Source organism: Myotis davidii, unplaced genomic scaffold (assembly GCF_000327345.1).
Source record: "Myotis davidii unplaced genomic scaffold, ASM32734v1 scaffold392, whole genome shotgun sequence".
Lineage (NCBI taxonomy): Eukaryota > Metazoa > Chordata > Mammalia > Chiroptera > Vespertilionidae > Myotis > Myotis davidii.
This window is the reverse complement of record NW_006284244.1, coordinates 3793626-3811122: the sequence shown is the minus strand read 5'-3', so window position 1 is coordinate 3811122 and position 17497 is coordinate 3793626. Positions and strand designations below refer to the sequence as shown.

Below are 17497 nucleotides of genomic sequence, written 5' to 3'. Positions count from 1 at the left end.
TGGGGGATGTCAGCCTGCCGGTTTCAGCCCCATCTCCACAGGCCAGGCCGACGGACCCTACCGGTGCACGAATCTGTGCACCGGGCTTGTAGTATGCATATAAGATCTTTGGTTAACCTCTTCCTACCCTCCCCCTCCCCTTTCTTCTGAGATTTATCAGTCTGTTCTGTTTCCATGCCTGTGGTTTCTGCTCCTGCATTGAGCATCTGCCCCTTGGGGTCAGTGCATATCATAGCTACCGGCCGGTCAGCTGGTCACTTAGGCTTTTATATATATAGATGAGTAAAGAATGACATTTTTACAGAGTAAGAAGATTTTCTGTAATAAATATTCTTACCTGGCAAGACTGTTTCAGGATATAGTTTAGGATTATTTTTCATGGCTATACAGTAAGCCAGAAAATAGATGGTACTCGTAAGAAAGATGCCACTGGCGTGTGCAAAAAAACATAGTCTAAATCTGAAAATAGATTATAAAGCTCTCAAGTGTATCATTTCAGTCACATCAAATGTAGAGTTCTAAAACAAAACTTACCAAAATTAATCTTAAACATAAAGGCACCATTAATTATATTTTATCGCCCTAGTTTTCTGCATGCCCTTTATATAGAGTTATAATTAACATATTTAAAACCAGAAAATAGTAAGTAGTAAATTAATTACTATAATCAAATCTAAAAGGCTTGCTTTTATGATCATCTTTGGAAAGCTAAATAAGAAGCACCATGTGAATACAATGTTAATATCTCCTTTTAAAGAATAGTATTCAGACCTCATTTCTCTAATGGCTGCAGCAATTGTAGCAAATTTCCAGTAGGCTGTAGTGGGAGAGGGGTGTGTAAAAATTTTGGGGGACTGCTAATTTCATATGGTCTAGTGATCAATCTGGAGACCAGTATCGCTGTTGCAGATGACATCTATATAGAAGAATATTAGGAAGTTACCCCAAAGAGAGTTTTATTCGTTTGATTATTATAAACCTAATTACACAAGGGATTTAACACATGATGGTCTGAGAAACCCCGACTCCACTGGCTGTTTAAGAGGATGGTACTTTGACCATAAAGATGAGTGTCTTACAGGTCCCGGCTGGGAAGGCCACATTGGACTCAATGGTTCTCTCAACTAAAATTCTGACTTAAGATAAATGGTCATATGTAGGGAGGAAAGTTTGAAGATCAAAGAGTTTGTCTATTCTTCGAAAATATTAAGTGCTACTTCTGGATCACATAAGAACACCACACCCACCCATCTATGCACTCCCGCAAATGGCAGCATCTCATAACAATGAGAAGCACAGTCCGGCTGCGTGGTAATCTTCAATCCACTACTTGCTAACTTTGAGATTTGAGTAAATTACCAAGTCTCTTTCTGTCTTAATTTTTCAATTATAAAACAAGAATAATTAACAGGCCCTAGCTGGTTTGGCTCAGTGGATAGAACATCGGCCTAGGGACTGAAGGGACCCAGGTTTGATTCCGGTCAAGGGCACATTCCCGGGGTTGTGGGCTCGATCCCCAGATTGGGTTGTGCAGGAGGCAGCCAATCATTGATTCTCTTTCATCATTGATGTTTCTGTCTCTCTCCCTCTTCCTTCCTCTCTAAAGTCCATAAAAATATATTTTTAAAAAAGAATAATTAATAGTGTTCAACCAGTAATGTTGTTATAGTGGAATTCAACCAATAACATTGCTACATATGAGTTATTATTGTAATGAGCTTAGAACAGTGCCTAGCAGAGCATGCACTACTTATGTGTTTGTTAAGTAAGTGAAATAAAAATTATGCACACCCCCTAGAATTATTTTGTAATAAGCTGTGTTCCTTTCAGGCTATACTAGTATTTGAGTTGTTATAAGAAAGATCCCTGAGAACTGACTGCACTATTTATGAAAAGAAATTGCCAAGGACATTGTTTATTATGTCCCAGTACCAAGGACAACTGTACTCCTGAACAATTAGTTGTTTTATATCTAGTGTTCGCTAAATCGTGGGACTGATTTGATTTCCACTGTGGCTATAAGAGATCTTAGAGCCAGACTTGTGGTTCATTTCTCTCAAGTGTACAAGTGTAGTACAGTTTTTAGACTGATTTCTGGTCCCGTTTGATTTTTTCACTCTTGTTTTTCTTTCTCTCTTAATTTATCCCATGTATTATTCGATCTTTAATAGTTTTTATTCTTCAAAAATGAAAAGAGTAAAAATATGAGAAGTTTTTGTATAAAATCTAAAAGAAAAGGGAGAAGTTAAAGGTTTGAATACTGTTCATGGGGCTGAGCATAAAAAGGGACAAAGCAACTATGGTACCTATTCAAAGCCTATCTGCTCATCTAAAGTTAAAATCCTAGCCTTTCCATCAGTCTTTCCCCCATGATCTTGGCCCTCCGAACTGCTCCCTTATTTGAACATCAACCATATTGATTTTCTGTACCATCTCATTTAGAATTTTACTACCCACAATCTCATTCTTTTATCACTTCGTGGGTGTAAGCCATGTTCCAACACCTTTTCTTCTCCTTTTGAGCCTCCACAAGGCTATTGCACACAGTGTTAAATTTATGCCGAAGAAATTAATTCTATCACTACAAGCAGATTATTAGGGAGCATTATGTTGGGCCTTTCAATGTACCACTCTGTGCTTAGAAAGTAATATCCTCTGATTAAATAGGCTCTACCACGACCTTTAGGAAGCTTATACTTAAATCATTACTTGATTTTAAAGTACTTTGTACTGGATTTTAGGGTTTTTTTGTTTGTTTGTGTGTGTGTTTGTGTTTTTTTAAAGAGAACACGTATTTTCTCACAGATGATCTGACAGAAAATAATCTCCAAGGCTTAGTGTAAAGCTGGAAACCACGTGTTAAGATCCAAGGAACTGAATGCTGACTAAAGTTGATTATATTTTTATTTTAAAGATCACATGAAAATACTCAAACAGTCTTTTATTACTTTTAATCTTTAGTGCCTAATTCACCACTTGCAACGAAAAAGTAAGATCAAATGTATGTCCCGGTATTTACTATGATCACATTCTTTTTTTTTTAATTAAATTTATTGGGGTGACATTGCTTAATAAAATTATATAGGTTTCAGGTATACAGTTGAATAATACATCATATCAATACTGTATTGTGTGTTCACCACCTCAAGTCAAGCCTCTTTCTATCACCATTTATCCCTCTTTACCCCGTTCTATCTCTCCACACCGCCTCCCCCCACCCCCTTCCCCTCTGGTAAGCACCATACTGTTGTCTGTGTTTATGAGGTTTGTGGTTTTTTGTTGTTGTTTTGCTTAATCCCTTTACCTTTCTTAAGTAGAAAATCAGGTATTAAGTTTATGGATAAAGTCAAATAACTTTTTACTCTTACCATACTGGCTTGCCCCTGCATATATACTATCATTTCTTTTGCTGTGGTCCTTGATATAAATGATTGGCACAAATGTGGATCCATAGAGTATTCCAGATATCACTGCAAGACTGCAGCCCCTTAAAAAAACAAACAATTGCTATTAATCTTGGTTGAAAGCAATATTTCTGTCGAAAACACAAATGGAATCATATTAAAGCATGCTTCAAAATGCAAATCACAAGCAATTATGCAGAAATCGCCCATCTATCTCAAGCTCTATGACTGGGCAGAAGTCAAGGAAGTACCCTGCAGGGTCAGAATGCCATCAGGACGAAGAGTGCAGCTTAGGTCTTCCACTGTCTAATTCTGGAAATGCATGATTTACAGAAATTATATTTGGATTATCATTATAAATTGTCATTACATAGTTGAGAAGATTGCTATCATATTATACAGTCTCCATAAATAAACTTGGCTCTCAAATTAAATTATGAAGTATTTATGGACTGACACTATGCCCTCTGCTTTAAAAAACACACACACAAAAAAAACCACTGTATAATATCCAGCACAGGGGCTAGGGCATACTAAGTACTAAACCCAGGTTTGTTCAAAACAACTGTGGAGATCCACCAATTTGCCTGTGTCTTATTGATGGTGGCTTGGTCAAGAGGAAGTTCTAATTTAATAGAACAATCTAGATAGTCAACGTAAAACTATTGCTTTTTGTAAGAAGGAAATGTTTCTTTTTAAGTCCTGGAGTTATGTTGACTCCTCAGACTTGCTATCTCTACATGAAGCAAGTGTTTCCAACGATTTTGGGGGTAGATGACTAGTATTTTTGAAGAATCCCTTTAACTTAATCCAAAAGGACAATGGCATGAAACAGGAAAGAGTTTTAGGCAAAAGCCATCCTTTCCAAACTTAAAAAGAAATTCTTGAAGTCTGTTTTAATAGAGCTTTAGGAATATAAAATTGTTGAAGCTCAGAGGGCCAACTCAGCAAAGAGCTCTATTCATATTAGAAATCCTAAGTCATGGTGAAGCCTGGATCTCACAGTACTGGACGCATGTCCCCAACACAGAACCAGGCTAACAGACCAGGTCTGGCTAATGGTGAGACCAATAAACACATTTTCCTGAACAAACATTTCCTTAATCAAGGAGATGCTTTGTGAAAAAAAGTATTTTGAGAGATCTGTGTTATTCTGAAAAAAACAAGAGCAACGTATTCAATTCTCCCAAAGCTTGTTTATGGCTTTCATTTGTTCTATTTATTCAAATGTTTACTGAGCATTTTCTGTGTGCCAGACACTACCTCTTTCTCATTGAGAGGATACTGTATATGCTCACAGAAGAAATGCTCTATATTCTTGAGGCAAAAGAAGATGTCACCACATACCGTCCAAAACAGCCATCCGTTGTAAAATGCAAGCAAGTATACTATTACAGAGTTTCATACTCCTTTGTCAGCCCCTAAAATTCTAAAATATAGGGGCCGATGTTGAGCCTAAGTCTTTCAGTTCTTATGAAGTCATTTGGGGAAGGAAGGTAGGACCTTTACAGAAACAAATATTCTCCTATATCTGACAAGGAATATTTTAGGATTACAAACCTAACAGCAGTAGAGAGATTTCCCGTGGAAGGTGCACGTCCCGAGCAAGGCAGTACTAGGGACATGAGTTGCCTAATTCAACTGGGATTGCTGTTCGCATGCTGTGGCCTGTACGACCTAACTTTTACTTTCGGTACAAAGGTCTTGCAAAACGAGATTGCTTTTTATCAGCTACCTTTGGGCTAAGGATACTGCAGCCGCTTAGGAATTCCTTGAAGCACTGAGACAAAGGCCCTCTGCATCTAAACATTCAGCAGGGAACAAGAGTCTCTCCATCATGGAGCTAAAAAAGTCAGAGCTCAGTTACCATTTTCTTCTTGACCTCAGACTACTACCACTTCACTCCGGTCATCTTTGCTTTAATCAAAGAGAAAACAGAATACGAGACCCTCGTCTTACACCATTCGGGACTGCACTGGAGAAAGTTTATCCACCCAGGAGGAGCCAGGACAGGGGTCTTGAGTTTTGTTGGTCACCTGTTGAAAGCATAGGCACAAACCAAAACAAGAACAGCAGTCACTTGATAATCACATTGGTGGCAAAAAGATTTTCAGTGTTTTTCCCTACTCAAACATACTTTAAAATATGAACATTTTATACTATGTGTTCTGATTCTGTGGATATTCCTAGACTCAAATGTTTCTGACTCTGATCCTCTTTTAATTTGGAACTGGTGGGTGGGTAATTGGTAAGTTGTCTGTGTAAATTTTTTTTTTTTTTACAGTTTTAACATAGGTCAATTTTGAGACACCTATCAAAATTAACAAACGTGATTATTGCTTGTTTCATTTGCATATTTTGGTAATCTGTTAAATTAAAACCAAGGAAACTCAAAGATCCTTCTACTATGGACTGCCTTAGATCAATAGGCATTTTATTCAAAAATTTTTAATACTGAAATTAGTTAATAAGACATTTCTAGCCATGTTTCAAAATTAGGCTAATAGTCTAAGTCAGAAAAAAATTATGAGCAAATTCATAGAATTTCCACTATTGTAATCATCCCTGCCTCTTAGCTGAAGTTTCTTGATGTCATACTCCTGCTTTTGTAAGAGATAAGAAACTAGATTTGCATTCTTTTCCATGTGCTAGGTCACATTTTCCTTTGGCCATAACTGAGGAGCTCATGGTGTGTGCCTGCACACTAACCAATTATGCTGTTTCTGCTTGAACCTTTAAACTTGGTTTACTTGTATCCTTCCATTTTGCCTAGAAAAATCTTGCCTACTATGTATCTATTACCAAGTTGCATTTATGTTATTTTATATTTTTGCTTCTTTGCTGGAAGGGTGGTTGGTTAGGAGACATATCTGGATCCCTAACGTGGGCAAGGAATACCAGACACCTTCTCTCACCCCCCAGCTCCTCCATTCTCATGAAAACATTTCCCTGATTAGAGATGCTTCTGGATTAATACATCTCTTTTCTCTTACACTTAAGCTAATTTTATTTAACTTTAGTGTCAGTTTAACTGAGGTTTCAGTCACCTTAGCTGACAGGAGTTTTGATAAGAGAAGAAGAAAGAGAGAAGATAGGACTGATTTTGAAGTAAGGAGTAGAGGCAGCACCTTCCAGGGAGGCAGTACCTCAGTGCAGGTGTGAAACGGCAGACTCGGAGGCAGCCAGGGGGCACTTACTGTGCACCAGGCACTGCCTGTAGGAGAGGATCTTGGAATAGGAAGGGCTAGAGTTGGGGCTCACAGCAATGAGGGGTTACCCAGAATCACTTTTGCGTAAGTAGTCCTGGCACTTCTGTGTCAGATCTCTTCTAAAGGTTACTCCTATTTAATCTAGATTTGCTATTCCAGGTTAATTTAGGTTCATCAAAGTCAAACAGTCACTCCTTGCATATTTCCTGTCTTTGCCTTTGAGTGGAATAAGATATGGCAGAAGAGAGAAATAGGATGAAAATAAAGTCTAATTCCTACTTTTGAATGCCTCGACCTACACTTTCATTGGCTTCCTCTGACCTATGCCCCCCTGGCCTCCCTGAGCCTACTTTAAAACCTCCTTCCTTGTTCTTTCTAAAGTAACTTTCATATTTCTCTACAATACTCAGGGTTCTCCTATTGTAGAAATCCTTAAATCATTCCCAAATGTGGGCTTGTATAGTATATATACATCTTCTAGTAGCAATCTACTGTTAACAAAAATATATAGGCTCATGTGTTTGCTGAGAAGCTTTCCTGGGGAAATATTGCTACATAGACTTTGTTGTAATAAATAAGATATCTTAGATAGCCCTGACTGGAAAAACAAAACAGAACATGAAAAACACCACCTTCTCATCTTTGTTTCGAATCAATGCATTTTCCTTTTATCTTAATTTTATGTTTCAAATAAAGTCGTCTCTTAGGCTAGACTTACATGCTCTGTCATTAATGGTGTGGTATCCATAGAACACGTGTTCTTTGGTATTTCACTTTTGATGAAGAAACATATGAAAGTACTGTAAAGAAAATAAATTTCAGTGATATTTATCTTGAACCCTGGTTCTAGTAAAACACAGCTTACATAAAATCCTAATGGCATGATGATCACTTCCAAACTGCGCCTTCAGCGGTCCTGCCATTTCTCCAGGACTGCCATTCTCTTTGGCGTCTCTCATGGTCCTTAACTGCAACAGGTTAAAAGCTAAACTCAGAGGCTTTCCCCCTAAATCAGATCTTCCTCTTGATTTTCTTGTTTCAGTTCATGGCTCCATCTTAGTTTTCATTCCTGCTTAACCCTGGAATTACATGGTAAAATAATACAAATAAAAAATACCTTGAAATAATATTTTTTTACTATTATATTGACCCCCCCCCCCAATGTTAATAGCATCTCAGTTGGAAACAGGTAACCCTGATTGGGAGTGCAAATCTGTGCAACTCCCATGGAGGAGAGTGAGGCCATCTACCAAAGCCACAGGTGTGCCCACTCCTGATCTAAACAATAAAGTATAAGAACAGTTTACCTAGCATTTACATTGAATTAGGTATTACGTGTAATCTAGAAACTATTTAAAGTATATGGGAGGGTTGTGTTATATAAGGGACTTGAGTATTTGTGATTTTGATATCTGCAGGGGGTCCTGAAACCAATGCCCCATGATACCGAGGGACAACTATGCAGGGAGAAAGATGCACCAGGAAGAAGGGTTGAAGCTAACACGGTGGAGGAAATGCCAGGTTAAGGAGTCAAATTTATTCTGTCGCCAATGGAGAGACTGAAGAGGTTCTTAAATAGAAGAGTGATGACCAGATTTGTTTACATACAAACAAGTAAACTGGCAAAAGGAAAGAATGGAACTAGGAAAATTAAATGTGAGGTATATAGATGGGTAGGTAGTAAGGACCCAAAGTAATGGAAAACCTGTGAAATATTCAGACGTTTATAACATTAGATAAAGGGTGGTACATAAAATAAAAAAAATTAAGGTGACAGGTTTTGATTTTGAAATATTATGGCTAATACCTTTTATGAAAAGAGGGAATTCAGGAAGAGGAACCAGGTTGCAGGGAAGGGTAAAATGAGAAAAGTAATTCTGATTGGAAAATGCTGAAGGCAAAGAGAAAGGAACTAAACGTCTAGTGTTTGTAGAGTGCTGAATTAGCAGAGTCCTCATGCACAATTTATTTTACTTCAAACTGAGTAGGAGAAGCCTGGGAGGCAGCTATGTAGAGATGTCTATCCTGGTCTATAGATAGATGTAAGGACAGTGGCCCTGAAAAGGTAATGGCTAAAAACAAAGATTTGGGTTTCCTCACAATACAACTCTCATGAGAAGACCAATTGAGAAGAGAAAAGAATGCAGAATAGACCCCAGGGAAATCCAGAGCATTAACTTTAATTGAAAAGAAAATCTGCTTTTTTATGAACTCTGACTCCTGGATCTTCATTAAGACATGTTTAAGAGAGTGTGCTGGACACTGTTTCTTGGTGTCAGCTCTATTCCCACCCTTATAGATTCTCTCCTAAATATGAGGCTTAGAAGACTAAAATCTACATTTTTTCAAACCGTATTGACAGCTAGGTTTTGCCAATGGAAGGCACATGCACAAGATTAAAAGTTGGGAGACACCATTTGGTTTTGGTGATGGCTCCAGAAATTTCAGCAGCAGCGGTAGGTTGCTCAGGGCAGAGGCAGCCGTTCAGCAGTACTGGCCAGATGTGTGCTCTGGGTGTATGATGGTACCACCTTCCTCCTCCGGCTCCATTGGGCCTTATAACACTTTGTAAACAATCCCCTGTGTTAAATCCTCTGCTGTTTAAAATATCTTAAACATCACTACTGGTTGTAAAGACTGACTGATACTTGCAGGAAGTCACTGCTTGTCAATACTGTCAGTGCACCAAGGACCACGGAAGGCTGATGGACCTTGGGCATTAGCAGGGCTGATGCTAAGCATTGATTGTTGAGATAGTGGTGGCTCAAGGCAATTCCTTAACCTGATAATCCTTTTACTGTTTACCAAACTTTACCTTTGATATGCCTGTATGAATTGCTAGAGGGCAAGATGTGTATCTAAAACTGAATAAAAAGCAGAGGGGACCCAGTCTCAGGGTACCTCTTCAAGAAAGAGGTCTCCACCTGGCCCCCATGCCTTCTAAATTCATATTTCTTGTATAGCACTTTCATTTGTGCGTTAGCTCCTCCTTCAGATCCTGAACCCTGCCTTGAAGGTTGTGGCAGATACTTTTACCTTAGATATGATATAGGACAAATGTAAGGCTAGAAATGACCTACCCAATCCTTTAAAAACTGGATTGTGTGGAGAAGAGAAGCAATAATTTCAATTTAAAAAAAGAAAAGCAACATCCTAAACCAGGGTCCTCAAACTATGGCCTGCAGGTCACATGCAAACACAAATATTCTATTTGTTCCCGTTTTGTTTTTTTACTTCAAAAAAAGATACGTGCAGTGTGCATAGGAATTTGTTCATAGTTTTTTTTTAAACTATAGTCTGGCCCTCCAACGGTCTGAGGGACAGTGAACTGGCCCCCTGTTTAAAAGGTTTGAAGACCCCTGTCCTAAACCAATGTAACCTTATTCCAAGTTTTTCTATACTGGCCATGAAACTCCAAGCTTATTCAATGAATGCCCTTCAAACTGATTTAACTAAGTTAAAATAATGAAATGAAAGGTCCCAGAATTCCTGTCAGTACAGAAGCACAGAAGGAAGCACCACAGAAAAAGCTCATCGCATTTTCCTGCCTCAGACAAGCTTCAAACCAAGCTACATGAGTCCCCGGGTGCACTGATTAGCTTACCATAGAGTTGGACTACACATATCCAAAGGGGAAACAGCAAATAAACATGAAAGTTGTTAACAAAAATGACTATTACGATAAAAATTACCCAATACATAGAGCAACGTGTCTAGTACCATACAAACCACTTAATATATTTTATTTCATTTAATTCTCAAAATATATTACAAGGCTGGTGCAATTATTATCACAAATTTATCCTCAGAGGAAGAAACCAAAGCTTTGGAGAAACTAGGTGATTTTTCCAAAGTCACACAGGTAGAGGTGGTAGAACATGAATAATTTGTAATTTTAGAGAATGTGCACTTTCTGCAGAAAGAAGAACTATGGAGAAAAAGAACGCCTGATAGACTGGATAAATGGCCTTATTTGCCATTAAAACGAAAGCATGCTAACATTACAATTTTCGGGTGCAAAGAAACTGTTTTTGAGAGAGCTATTCAAAGCTGTATGAATTATGCAGAATTCATAAAATTGCCTCCAACCAAAAATGTCAGGAATCCGCTATTTTAGAAGAATCTATGTTATTTCTTCTCCAATTGGCCTGGAACCATTCTCTAAGGCAACATTTCAATGACAAAGAGATTGTTTCTGGAGTGTAGCTGGGGAAAAGCTATCATTGCAGGAGGAAGGGAAATATAGCATCCTTTCCCTGAAGAATTAAAAAAAGCACTAAAATCTTCCCAGGCAGGGCTATCCATTATGTGAAGCACTGACCGGGAATATAAATGACATCTAGAGAGGAAAGGGGACTGCATGTAAGGTGACCTAATTTCTGTTAGAGTTCTATTGACCGAACACGGCCATTTAGAGATTCCAAATCATTTTCATCCTCATTCTTATAGAATGTACAACTAGGCACAGACACATCTAAAAGTGTTTCAATGGGTGTATGTTTGCATAGGTGATAGAGTTGGTTACCTATGCAAGAGTTAAGAAGAGTTGAGTGAAGTGACAGGGAAGTGGAAACTGGGTGGCACAGAGTAAGTGAGTAATAATAAGAGAGAATCAGTGGTTATTCTGGGGGCCTCAGGAAGCCAGCATAACATTTACTTACATGGCATTAGTTAGTTTGCAAACTACTTGAATGTGCTACTTAATTCTAATTTTGAACCAAAGTATTATGATTTTTTAAATATTATAGATAATGAGGCTGAGCTTGAAAGAAGCTAAGTGACGTCCCCAGGGCCTCAAGGCTTTTGAGAGTTAGGGCTTGGCCCCCTCGCCTCAGAGCTGTCGCTTTTTTGTCCTCTCAAGCCAAGTCTGCCTGTGTAAATGAAGAATCTGAGGGAAAGCCGGGCAATGTATGAAAAAATGAGGGTTTAAAAAATGTCAACAAGCCAGGATCTTTAACAAGTACTCTAAATGTTTAAAAGAAGAGATAAATCATTAGAAATAGCTGTGTACCTGACCACTGATAGTCCAGCGCCCAAGTAATTTAGCAGTGGCTTTGCGACTTCTTCTGCATCCATTCCAAACCAGCCAAACCTGGAAATTGAAAAAGTCACATCAACCTCAATGCTGTTAAAAAGTGTTCATCATAGTGATTAAGGGCATGGACTCAGGGACAGATTCCTGGATTCCAATCATAGGTTCCTCACTTAATGGGACTTGAATAACTTACCTTCACTGTGCCTCAATTTTCCACCTTTAAATGAGGGCAATTATATTCACCTTATAGGTTTCTTATGAAGATTAAATGAGTTAATATATGTAAAAAGTATTTGTGAATGTCCCCTTCTTACTAAGACTTAAGGAAGAAGAAAGACAAAAAATGAATTGAGCGGGTAATTGAATGCTAATTGGTTGGTGGCAATTTTGCATAACATTTGAAACAGACTCATAAATAGCTGCAAGTTCTTTTTATTTTCATGCCTTGATGTTGTAGTGGTCATTACCAACAATCACTGTGAAACATCTAGCGGGGAGAGAAAAGGAGGCAAGAAGAAAAGAGAAAATAGTACATGTAAAAAGCAGGGTAGGAAATGGGGAAAGGACAGAAAAGAATGTATGGGAGGTGAGTGGTTTTGTTATTGTTGAAGGTGTTGTAGTGCTTAAGTGGGAAGACCAGATCAAAAAGTAAGGTAAGAGTAATAGCCTCCATTTTATTCATTTTCCCAAACTCTACTTGAATGTGAATCTCAATGCTGACCAAGAGCAGTGCAGTGCAGCCCACTAGCACTTTCTGTGATCAGGGGCCTGTTCTATAGTTGCACTGTGCAAGTGGGGAAGCTTCTAGGCAGATAGGGCTATTGAGCATTTGCAATGTGGTTAGTGCCACTAAGGAACGGAATATTTAATTTTTCCCAATTTTAATTAATTTAACTTTATAGTTTTAGCTTTTTATTATTTTTTTTAAAAATCAAATTATGTGCAGTTCTAAGATACATCATCTATGTGTATTGCATTGTGTTTACCACCCAAAGTCAACTCTTCTTCCATCACCAAATATTTGACCCTCTGTAACCTTGACTACTTCCCAATCTCCTCCCATTGGTAACCACCATACTGTTGTAACTTTAAATATAAATGGTCACATGTGGCCTGTGGCAACTATATTGAACAGCCCAGCTCAAGAACTGGGCTTGGCAAACTCTTCTTTAAAGAAGCAGAGAGTTAATATTTTAGGCTTTGTGGGCCAGATGGTACCTTGCAACTACTCAACTCTGTCATTGTGTTACAGAAAAACGGGACAAGAACCAAACAGCATAGTCTAACAGCAGCCACAGACAACACTTAAATAGATCAGTTTGGCTGTGTTCCAATAACACCTTCTTTACAAAAATGTCTGGGAAGCTGGGCCCTAGTCTGTTGTCCCTGGCCCAGACTCTAGAGGGAAGAATATATGCTTTAGAACTAGATGACCTGGGCTGAATCTGGCTTATTAGCTCTGTGACCTTCAGCAAGTTACTCAACTTCTTTGTGTATCAGTTCTCTTATAAGATAGTGCTTACCTCATATATTTGTGAAAATGAGCCAAGAATAATGCATACATACAACATGTCTAACAAATTGTCACACAATAGAAAGGGGAAGATAAATATCATTTCCCTTTCTCTCTCCCTGTGTTTTCTTCAGCCTAGAGATAATTTTTTACTATATCCTGATCAAATATCTAGATCACTTCGTTAGAACTTTGGGTAAATAATAATTAAAGGAAGCATATTTTATGCATATATCTTGGCTATAATCTCTAAAATGATAAGAATCTTATGTTATTCCTTGCTAAACCAATCACTAACACTAGCCTTCCATAGAGTATGAACTCAGAGAATCTTAGTTGAAACAGTTAGCTTTGTGTTACCTTGAGCTTGTCCAACCAGTTAAGGCATTAAATGATCCCCAGATTAAGAGTCCAAGACCTAAACCAATGGTTTTCATCACTGGGACAACAGCAATGTTCCCTGTAGATACAACACACAGAAGAAAGGTATTATTTTTCAATACAGAAAATACATTTATAAATGGAATTAATTTTTATTTTAACTTCAATGGAAATTTATGGGATTTGGACAAATTTAGTGAAGCACAATTCCTCATTTTTAAAAATAAAATAAGCACATTTTTTGCATTTAAACTCATGATTATGATTGCTAAAAGAATGAGGCTTAGAGCAAAATCATACAAAAAATATTGAATAGGTCCTTGTCTAACTACATTAATACTCTTCAACCTTAACTTAGGTCTCTGTTATGAAGTTTTGCAATAACTATCAACAATTAAATTAGTGGTGACCATCCTCTTAGACTCGAACCAGAGCCAACCACTGATAGAAGTTGTTGGCCCCCTATGACCCTAGAATTTGCTCTTCCATCCTCACTATCTTGTTTCATTCATTGCTTTGTCCTCTTGAGGATCACTTAGGGCCCAATCCATGATCATTTTACATAGTTCTTAGCCCCTCAGCTCTAGCAATATTTTCTTGAAAGCTTTCCTCTCTTGACTTCTAAGATGCTCTCATTTCCTGATTCCCTCCTGTTCTTCTCTTTAGTGCATTCTCTCAAGATTTAGGTACCTGATAAATATTTCCCCGAAAATACATTTCCACCTATTGCTATATTCTACTTTGGGTACTTGGCTAATGTCATGATTTCAGCTATCAACTAGAGAGACCTACTCCCAGCTATATAGGTCTAGCCTGGACCTTCTCTACAGTTTTATGCTTCAAACTGTCAATAAGAGATCTCCAACCAGACGTTCCCCAAGGGGAGACATCAGGGACTTCAAACTCAGGAAGTCCCAGGGTGAACTCATACTTTTCCATTTCAAACATGTTTTTCCCCCTTATTATCCTCATCCTTGTCATTGATACCACCACCTTCCTGATCACCTGTGATAAAATCCCGACATCACCATAGCCTCTTCTGTTTTGTCCACTACCCATATCAAATCAGTTACTAGGACCTATAGCATCCACATCTGCAAATATCTAAAATTAGACCATTTTCCTATTGACTCCCAGTGGAACCTACTGGGTGAATATAAATACTATGGGGTGGTTATCAAGTTCTGCAGGATAAATGGATGCATTCTGTGTTCTCCTATCCCAATTAGATATGATAAACACAATCACATTAAGGTATAAGTGGGGGATAATAATTTAAATTCTAGTAGAAATTTAAAAGTTAACGTGTTTGCCCTCCAACTCATAAACTTCATTAAATCATTTATTCTGCAGATACTCAAATTGAGTATCCAATAAATTTTTAACATTTTAAAATTTATTTGCTTTTAATAAAATTACGTCTAAACATCCTTGATACTTGAAATTCTCTTAGCTAAAAAGAAGAAAGCTCTCCATTCTTGATTAGCCAAACAAAGGCATAAATTCTAGTTATATAATTTCAGGTATTGATAAGGCAACAGAGCGAAGCTTTTGTTTTTATTCCTGCCAGTGCTTTTGAAATTATAATGTATCTGTGCTTGGCTACTTTAAAAGTCCTGCCCTCACCAGTTTGGCTCAGTGGATAAAGTGTCTGCCTGCAGACTGAAGGGTTCTAGGTTCGATTCTGGTCAAGAGCACATGGCCCAGTTGCCCTTGCAGGCTGGATCCCCAGTACGGGGCATGCTGGAGGCAGTGGATCAGTGATTCTCGTCATTGATGTTTCTATCTTTCTCTCCCTCTCCCTGCCTCTCTGAAAATAATAAAAATATATTTTTAAAAAATACAAGCCCTAAAAATGATATTAGTAGAGACTACTATTTAATAAATATTTTCTGAAAAACATGTTAGAGAAAGAAAGGCGAGATCATGTAAACTCATATATGAGTTACACTTGAACAGACAGAGAACAATTGGTAATAACTTTGCTATAATTATCTATCAGGGACTAAGAAAGAAATCATTAAGAGGAGTTAGGAAATGCACCAAAAAGATTTATGGAGCATCTGAATGAAAGAAATTAAATTGTCAGTTTCTAGTATCTATGATTAAGAATTACTCGGAATTACTATTTGTGCCCTTCTATGAACCAGAGTTATTATGAGCATAGTATAAATTGATTAAAGTATTAAATGATAAGTTATATCATACTTTACCAGTTGCCCAAATGCAGCCCCCCACCATTGCAAAAGGCCAAAACTTAGGGCAATGTAATACCAGATTGGCCACCAAGGCAGCCAACCATATAGCAGCACAAAGTACCCACTGGAGAAACATTCCTGGAAATAAAAGAAATTGGTGTCAGTGGTTCAAACTGATTTGAGTAAATTAAGGCTTAGGAATACCAATGAGATATTATTATAGGAATGGCCACAATTTACTGAATGCCTATTTGCCAGGAACTTTGCACATTTAATGTAATTCTTACAATTACTGTCCATCATAATTAACCCTAGTTCAAAGATAGAGAAAACGAATCTGAAATGAAGCAACTTGTACAAACAGCTAGAAGTTTGTAGAACTAGAATTTAAACCTAGGTTGTTTGACTCGAAAGCTTACTAAGCAGTGCATTTCTGCTTAACACCCTTTCCCATCTGTTAGACAAATCAAATCTTTTCTACCAGAGTGCTGGCAAGACTGAGTCTCTATATTTTTATTCAGATGCCACACCTAGTGCTGTCCATCACCAAAAACATGGCCTTAAGAACTTCAGAATAGGACAGCAGTGATTTAAACCTTTGAGGATCATTTATGTCACCTTTGGGATTAAAATAAAGTCATTTATGGTCACGTGTAGACCTTGTACGTTTAGAGTTGAGTGCCTGTGATGAGTCAGACATCACAAGCCTGAGCACTGGCCTTGTAGGTCCGGGCTACTCTCCTTTCTAGGCTCTGGGTTGCCATTTGCCAGTTATCGGAACAGTGCATGGTGATGCGGGTAAACCTGTACCTTTCTGAGGCTTCTGCATCAAGGTTTCGAGATTAAAAGGATAAAGAAAGAGTCAACATTGGAAGAAATACTAAGCCACTGATAACTCAATGTAACACTTCTGACTCTAAACTTTGGAAGATTTTTGCCTATTTCTGTGGAGGAAAGGAAAAAATGGCCGTTAACCTCTCAGACAAAAAAAAAAGTAGGATCATAAAGATGAAAGGGAACATCATTTTACAAGTTCTTCATTTTATAAATGAGAAACTGAGAACAAAAGAGCTGATGAAACTTGCCCAGGATCATACAATTGTGAAATACCTAAAACCTAGGTCCTCGATCCCTCAGTATGGTTTTTGTTCCTCTTTTAATAGTTTCCAATCCTATCTTAACTCCAAAGGAAAAGAACGGCTGTGGAGGGGAAAGATTTTTAATTTTATGGTCTAAGTTGTGACAAGACATAAAGAATCTGGGAGATAATGCATCTGCTTTCTAACAGGTGTTCACCATAACTTCTCCAATTCCTCCTTCTGGCTTTCATATAAAAGGCAGGTATATAAAAACAACTGTTGCTTCTTCCATAAAATTCACATTATAGCCAATTCTACTATAATGTGACACTACATTCCTAAAAATCACTGCATTATGCAAAATCATGCAATAGAAATCTCAGAGCTAATGGGGAAATTGGGACTAGAGTACAACACAAAAACTTCATCAACATATTATAAAAAAAAAGATAGAAACCTGATAAAAATGATAGTACAGTTTTGCACTGGGTATGTGGTTAAGAAATTCATAAATGCTACCATAAATGTGCTCAACTTGAAAAAGACCTGAAGTTTGCTTATGGAAGTGGACATCAGAAGTGTTACAGCTTGTAAGTTAGTGTGAAGTGGGTGGATGGAATGTTCTAACACTAGATGAGGATGGTTGTGGTGCTGGGGGAGCTGGTGGTTGTTTTTATC

At 37.8% G+C, this 17497-nt stretch overlaps 1 protein-coding gene across 1 annotated transcript in view; it reads right to left on the bottom strand.

Annotated features, from left to right (window-relative positions):
* The window catches only part of TMEM144 (transmembrane protein 144), a 30481-nt gene that overhangs the window by 10830 nt on the left and 2154 nt on the right, over positions 1-17497 (bottom strand). The window contains 8 exon segments of the mRNA XM_015568562.1: positions 338-443; positions 446-459; positions 3369-3487; positions 5364-5440; positions 7332-7413; positions 11625-11705; positions 13522-13621; positions 15756-15878. Of these exon segments, the coding sequence (XP_015424048.1) occupies positions 338-443; positions 446-459; positions 3369-3487; positions 5364-5440; positions 7332-7413; positions 11625-11705; positions 13522-13621; positions 15756-15878 (702 nt within the window).